This window comes from Tachysurus fulvidraco, chromosome 1 (assembly GCF_022655615.1).
Source record: "Tachysurus fulvidraco isolate hzauxx_2018 chromosome 1, HZAU_PFXX_2.0, whole genome shotgun sequence".
Taxonomy (NCBI): domain Eukaryota; kingdom Metazoa; phylum Chordata; class Actinopteri; order Siluriformes; family Bagridae; genus Tachysurus; species Tachysurus fulvidraco.
The window spans coordinates 9,213,608-9,220,843 of NC_062518.1; the positions used below are offsets into that span (position 1 = coordinate 9,213,608).

Genomic DNA, 7,236 nt, shown 5'->3' on the forward strand with positions numbered 1-7,236 from the left:
TCCAAAGAATCCAATGGATTTATTTCTGTTTTGCACTGAATTCATTCACAGTAGTTACAAGGGGATACATTGTTGGGTTTTTTTTACCTGCTCATATTGAATCAATATGTATTCCAGCTTATCTTCTCACTCAAAGTAGAAAATAGGAAGGATAAGAATAGGTATTGCTTAGTTTATTTCTCTTTATCTGAATTCTGCCGTGTTGTGGATATGCACCTGCAACAAGGTGGGTTATGACATCAGCACACCCTCTCAGCGAAAACCATACACAACCAAAAAATACTAAAGTACAAGCAGGGAGTGAGATGTGAACGCTAGAAAACATAAAACAAAAATAAAATAAAAAAGTGAAGGAAAAAAAAAACAATTCAGTCGTCTGATAAAAAATGGGGAAAATGAGTTAGGGCAGAAGAAAGGGCAAATTGAACATATACATCATCATCATGCAGAGAAAAGCTGGATGTCTGACATGCAAATGGCAAATACGAGACCACAGCCATGAGCAGGACGACCCCCTTGGTGCCTTAAGAAACTCATTGGCAAATTTATCTATTTACATAACATGGTTCAAGTGTTTCGACCTGTTTGTACACACACTATGAGATTTAAAAAGTGACAAATAGCAAGAGTTCATAATGTTATACCCGCCCCATCCCGCGTAGAGGCTAGTCTACATTCTTAAATTACTGGTAAATAATTTAACATATACTACAAGCTCTTTTTCTGCTCAAAGCCAGAAAAGAAAGAGTGCTTCGTTCACAAAATTCAGATGAGTCCTAACAAACAACAAAGGACAAGAAACAAAAATGCAAACAATTTGACAAATAGCTCTGATACGAACACTAAACTACCCAAATTTTGGTTTATAAATAGTCCCAGCTGCATAAATTAACAAACGATGAAAACAAGAACAAATAAATCACAATGATAAATAAGCTATAAAATTATACACAATTATGGCCAAAGTTCTCTGAATCCTGCAGATGCTTCTCCAAAAAAGTTTTCTCAAAAATGCAAAATTGACATCAAAAGTAATTCATTATGCATCATTTCGTTCAAAGTTGACAAAATATTTCATCACTACATGGAGAGAAGAAAAAAAAAATAGCAACACAATCAGTCCAAGCAGAGTCACAACTAGACGAGGTTTACGTAATGAACGTGTACAGGCTGTACATCAGAATAGAGCATTTAGTGAAACATTTCCCCTTTCGCATCCCATCCCAAAGCACCCCGGAATAGGCTCGGACATATTATTTTCTCAATAAGATTTGAAAATCTTGTACAGCAATGACACAGAGTTCATAAAATAGTTCAATTCTGTCATTCATAAAGAAACACTACATCGAAAAAGAATTACAATCCAACAAGAGTCTGTGTGGGCTGCTCCTCCAACGCCGTATTAACCACTTCCCTGGCTGCTTCTTCCTCCCCATGGAGTGTGTGTGAGTGTGTGTGTGTGTGTTTGTAGGGATAAACAAGAACCAATTGATTACATTAGAGTTAAAAGAATATGAAATAAGAACATTTGTAGATGTCAAATTTTTCAGAAGGCTGCGGCTCTGAGTAAGAGGGAAGAAGCTGAAAGGTGAATGAATCTCGGTGGTTTCTCTGAGTCGGTGTTGAGGAACATCCATCTGTAGCTTGTACTTGCTGTGTAATGTGCCTTCCATCATCAACATACTGTACACGAAGCTCATGCGAGAGCAGCAGTCGGGTTCTAACACGTTTTCTGGATAATTCCTGGCAGCAGAAATGTGCAAAAGGCATCACAATAATGGAACAGAAGAACAGGAAAAACATGAAATGCAATGCAAGAGAGTAATAAGACATTCTGGGAAATAAAATACAGGACATCCAGGGTGTGCCTCGTGTCCACCTTCAGGCTGCAGGAATCATCCCGAGGTACAAAAGTTTATTGAGGGTTTTATTGAGTCAAAAGCTTTGTTGAGATTTATTCATAAATTAATAAGTGGACTAGAAAAATCTAGTCATCTACTAACACTCCTGGGTTTAAGGCTGCTCCTGTGTCCCGACTGAAGGTGCCACCTTGGTTTTGTCTTTGCTCTTGGAGGCATTAGAGTCGGACTCGTGTTTCTTGGAGCTGGCGCCCTGCTTGGGCGTGCCGGGGGGCTGCGACACCTGCCCAGACTTCTCGTCTGAAAAGAGCTGTTTAATTACGTCAAAGAAGCTAGTCAACGGGCTGCCTGGGTACACACCGGGAAGAGAAGAACGAGAGAGAGATAGAGAGATAGAGAGAGAGAGAGAGAGAGAGATAGATAGATAGATAGATAGATAGATAGATAGATAGACAGATAGATATAGAGAGAGAGAGAAAGAGAGAGAGAGGGAACAAACAAATGAACAATGTGGATCACAAGGAGGACACAATGAGAATGAGGTTACAAGATAAATGAGAAATGTTAAGCCTTCTCAAAATCTCTCTCACTCTCAAATATTCACACACACACACACACACACACACACACACACACACACACACACACACACACACACACACACACACACACATTCATTTACACACACACTGTCTCTCCCTCCCTTTCACACACACACACACTCAACACTACACAAAACTATAATATGTCATGAGGCTTTAAACAGTCCCACATTTGATCTTGTCTGGATGGAATGAATAAAAATGGCATTGTAACTCTTCATGTTGACATTTAGGACTCAGTTAGCAGTGTTATCAGTGCAGGCTTCTCTTTTGTTTTATTCTGGGGTATTTTTCATGAACATGCAGAATTCTGCCTGCACTTTAAACCAGCACGGCACAGATTTTCAGCCTGCTCTCTAACCAGTGCATCTCTACTCTACTGTATACCTGTACAACACAAGACGTTTTCACTGAAAAAGAAAAATAAGGAATGGAGAATCAAAATTCACTCATTTGTGCATAAATTGTACATCAGCGTTATATCCTGGACAGAGTCACGGTGCTTGTGCTCATGCAGACTGGAGGTCAGTTTAAGTGAGAATTCACACTGGTGGTTTAGTCTGAAACTGAGCTTGACTTTGCATGAAAAACTGGTAATGTAAAATCTGTCATGTGGAGCAGGAAGCGCACCTGCTGTGATTGCTGTGAATGTTGTTAACGTAACACGTACCCGTGACTGCTCTTGTTTAGGTAGTAAATTAACCTGTGTAACATGTGTTGTAGACATTATTAGTTTCCACACGCCAGAAGTGAGAAGACTTGATGCTCATAATAGAACCAAGCAATTAATCAATCAACCAATCAATTAATCCTTAATTAATACTTAATCTTTGTGATGCCGTGAGATGAACACAAAAGAGTCTCTATGGTCAAGAGACATAGCTGTAGCTTTTTACGTTTTCTAAAGGACAGTGGAGATTACCTGCGTTTTGGTTGTACTGAATTAACTTTAAGAGAGTTTGGTAAGGGATTGGTCTGGGACGCAGCCAGGTGATCATTGTTCTATAAGTGCAATTGTGTTATTTCATTTATAATATTAACAAACTAAAATCTCTCTCTTTTTCTCTCTCTCTCTCGTGTTGTCCCTGTCTCTCTCACTATCCTTTCTCTCACACTTTGTTTCTCTCTTGCTATCTATCTGTCTTTCTCTCTCGTTATCTCTCTATCTCTCTTTGTGTCTCATACTTTGTCTCTGTCTCTCTCTCAAGCAGTCTCTCTGTCTCACTATTTGTCTTTGTCACTATCTCTCGATATCTCTCTTTTTGTCTCTGCCTCTCTCTCTCTCTCTCTGTCCCTGTCTCAATTTGTCTCTCTCACTAACTCTTAATATCTCTCTTCCTGTCTCTCTCTGTCTCACTCTGTCTCTCTCACTATGCCTCTCAGTCCCTCTCTTGAGCCTTTGAACTGTAAAATAGCGAGCACTACAAATCATTGCTTCAATTGCAGCACTTGTCTCTGTATCAGGCCTATATTTTATTGCTGATTCTGGACCACAGTCTTTTCACACACTTCCGTCTGACACAGAGAGACTCTTGACCATTTGCTCTGGAAGAAAATGCCATGAAAGTGCTGTGACACAAAGCAGGCTGAAGATGAGTCAACCTTTCTGCATTATTACTGTCTGCGCTTTAGAAAAACACAAGATGCTACTTTTCATGCACTGTAATCATCGTTAGGCTAGTGAAACAAGCTATATAAATAAAATGCATTATTAAAATGGTTGTTTAGCGAGAGCTGAGTCATTACAGATAGAGAACTTACAACCCAGTAGCCTTTGCAATGCAACTGATTATTGTATGCAATTTAAAGCTACATTAATTATTCAATTCCTTTTAAATCTTTAAAATTGGCATGTGAGCAAGTCATCGTCGCTGTTCTAATGCCAAATTTAGCTGAATATGGCATGTTAAACCTAAATAATAGAACATGCCTTGACTATTTATTTCTCTTACATAAGCTACATGATGGATACGAGATATTGAAATATTCATAGCGTAAACAAGGCTCTAAAAGAAAACCGTGTGGCACTGGTTTCTCTAACAGGCTACTGGTTAAGTGGTTAAGTAGGTCACACTGATAGCAACAGCCTTCCAAAAGGGTGTTTGAATCCATAGATGAAAGAGAAAGCAACTCAGCATGAGTTAACAGCACAATTACAAGCCAAAATAGTCTAGATCAACTTAAATAGAGCCTCAGATTTATCCTTGTTTTCTTTTTAAAGAATTCTGATTAGAAATCACTTCTGAAGACAGACGACTGAAAGCCCAAGCTGAGCTCGAATCTCTCAAAACCTGCACACTGCACCTTAAAGCAGAATGATGCAAGAATTAAACTTAGGCAGAAAAACAGCATAAAGAATGCATGAGTGCCCAAAACTCCTTTGGATGGGAGACGTTAAACTTTCATGACTCGAGACTTGACTCGTGAAAGGAAAGTGTGAACAGATAAAATGCTCACATTAACTGATATAATAAATAACCTCTATTTAAACTAGCACTGTAAATTGTGCTAGTTAATGATAGCTGTTTATAATAACATAATAACACTAATAAAACAAGGCAATATGTACATAGTAATTTATAAAATAATAATAAGAGCAGTATTTAAAGAGGCACAGTGCTGATTTAAAGGCAAAGGTTGCAATCATAGCAGTACACTTTTAAAGGCGTAGTCTGTAAAAATTGCACCACCCTAATAAAGAAGAAATCTGTAATAATAGCAGTACACTTTTAAGGGTGCAGTCTGTAATAATTGCAGCACTCTCTTAAAGGTGCAGTCGGTAATAATTGCAGCACTCTATTAAATGTGCTGTCGGTAATAATAGTAGCACTCTATTAAAGGTGCAGTCAGTAATAATAGCAGTACACTTTTAAGGGTGCAGTCTGTAATAATTGCAGCACCCTATTAAAAGTGAAGTCTATAATAATAGCAGCACTCGATTAAAAGTGCAGTCTGTAATAATAGCAGCACTCTATTAAAGGTGCAGTCCATAATAATAGCAGCACTCTATTAAAGGTGCAGTCTGTAATAATTGCAGTACACTTTTAAGGGTGCAGTCTATAATAATAGCAGCACTCTATTAAAGGTGCAGTCTGTAATAATAGCAGCACTCTATTAAAGGTGCAGTCGATAATAATAGCAGCACTCTATTAAAGGTGCAGTCGGTAATAATAGCAGTACACTTTTAAGGGTGCAGTCTGTAATAATTGCAGCACCCTATTAAAAGTGAAGTCTATAATAATAGCAGCACTCTATTAAAGGTGCAGTCTGTAATAATAGCATCACTCTATTAAAGGTGCAGTCTGTAATAATAGCAGCACTCTATTAAAGGTGTAGGTGGTAATAATAGCAGTACTCTACTAAAGGTGCAGTCGGTAATAATAGCAGTACACTTTTAAAAGTGCAGTCTATAATAATAGCAGCACTCTATTAAAGGTGCAGTCTGTAATAATAGTAGCACTCTATTAAAGGTGCAGTCTGTAATAATAGTAGCACTCTATTAAAAGTGCAGTCTGTAATAATAGTAGCATTCTATTACAGGTGCAACCTGTAATAAAAGCAGCATTTTATTAAAGGTGCAGTCTGTAATAATAGCAGCACTTTATTAAAGGACCAGTCCGTAATAATAGCAGCACTCTATTAAAAGTGCAGTCTGTAATAATAGCAGCACTCTTTTAAAGGTGCTGTCTAAATGATAGCAGCACTCTATTAAAGGTGCCGTCTGTAATAATAGCAGCACTCTCTTAAAGGTGCAGTCTGTAATAATAGCAGCACTCTATTAAAGGTGCAGTCTGTAATAATAGGAGTACACTTTAATAGTTCAGTGTCTAATGCTTTAACACTTTTTGTATCCATGTATATTCCTTAAACTCCCAAAAAAAGAAGTGTGATAACACAATGTAATAAATCTGTGGAATAATACAAGCAATAGCTCTAATGCTCTGTCTGTGACATGGAGAAAACAGAAGAACAATAGTATTCACTGTAAGTACAATTCCGCTCACATAAAAGCACATAAATATTACAAACTGCACCTTTAATATTCCAGTGTATTATTCTAGAATAATAATCCAAAGAGAGCACTTTCTCTCTGTTTATTTGTGCTCTGATGTGTCTTAAGGTCAAGCGTGATTAGTCTTTGGTTTTGGTGATTTTTAGCTGGCCTGCTCAGTGATTACTGCTGCTAACATATCAATCATCCATCACGTCACGTGCATGTGTACTTTCAGCTACATGGGAAGTGAAGTGAAGTGCAGGGCTGTGAAGGTGACAGAGGAGATACTGGCAGGATGGTGAGGTGACTGAAGTCCTCATAACATCTTCCTCCATTTGAAGGCCACACATTAATTATTCCATTTAATCATGACTGTTATCTTTTGCATATATACTGTAAATAGGAGCAATCTGTCTGTCTTTTTGCACAGAGAAGATATTGATAGAGGTTTTTTTTTTTTTTTTTTCTTTTCTTTTTTTTGCTAAAGCATCTCTGCTTTCTCAGGGAGAAACAGCAGCTTCAAAGGATTCAATTCGTTGATGAAATAATCTGAATAACTAGAGTTACTCAACCCATGTGGCCACTAGAGGGAGCTGTTATCAGGGGCTCTGGCACAAGCACAAGCACAGCCATGTGATGAGACAGACAGGGATAAAGAACAAAAGGGAGTTCCTCTCTTTTCAAATCCGTTCTTCGTCTCTCCAAGTGGACCTGGAATGTATCCTACTTACACCTATTTTCAAAATCCCTTTTCCAAAATCTTTTATTAAAGAATTTATTC

The 7,236-nt window shown here is 38.0% G+C and overlaps 1 protein-coding gene across 8 annotated transcripts in view; it reads right to left on the reverse strand.

Moving 5' to 3' along the window:
* Window positions 1-7,236, reverse strand: part of brsk2b (BR serine/threonine kinase 2b) — a 151,019-nt gene continuing 143,783 nt past the window's right edge. For 6 of the 8 annotated variants that reach the window (XM_027136886.2, XM_047806851.1, XM_027136889.2 and 3 more), the window contains one exon: window positions 1-2,207. In XM_027136886.2, coding sequence (XP_026992687.1) covers window positions 2,014-2,207 — 194 coding nt within the window. In that variant the 3' untranslated portion in view covers window positions 1-2,013. The remainder of the gene's footprint in view (window positions 2,208-7,236) is intronic. The other 2 variants (XM_027136884.2, XM_047806912.1) reach the window with 2 other exon arrangements.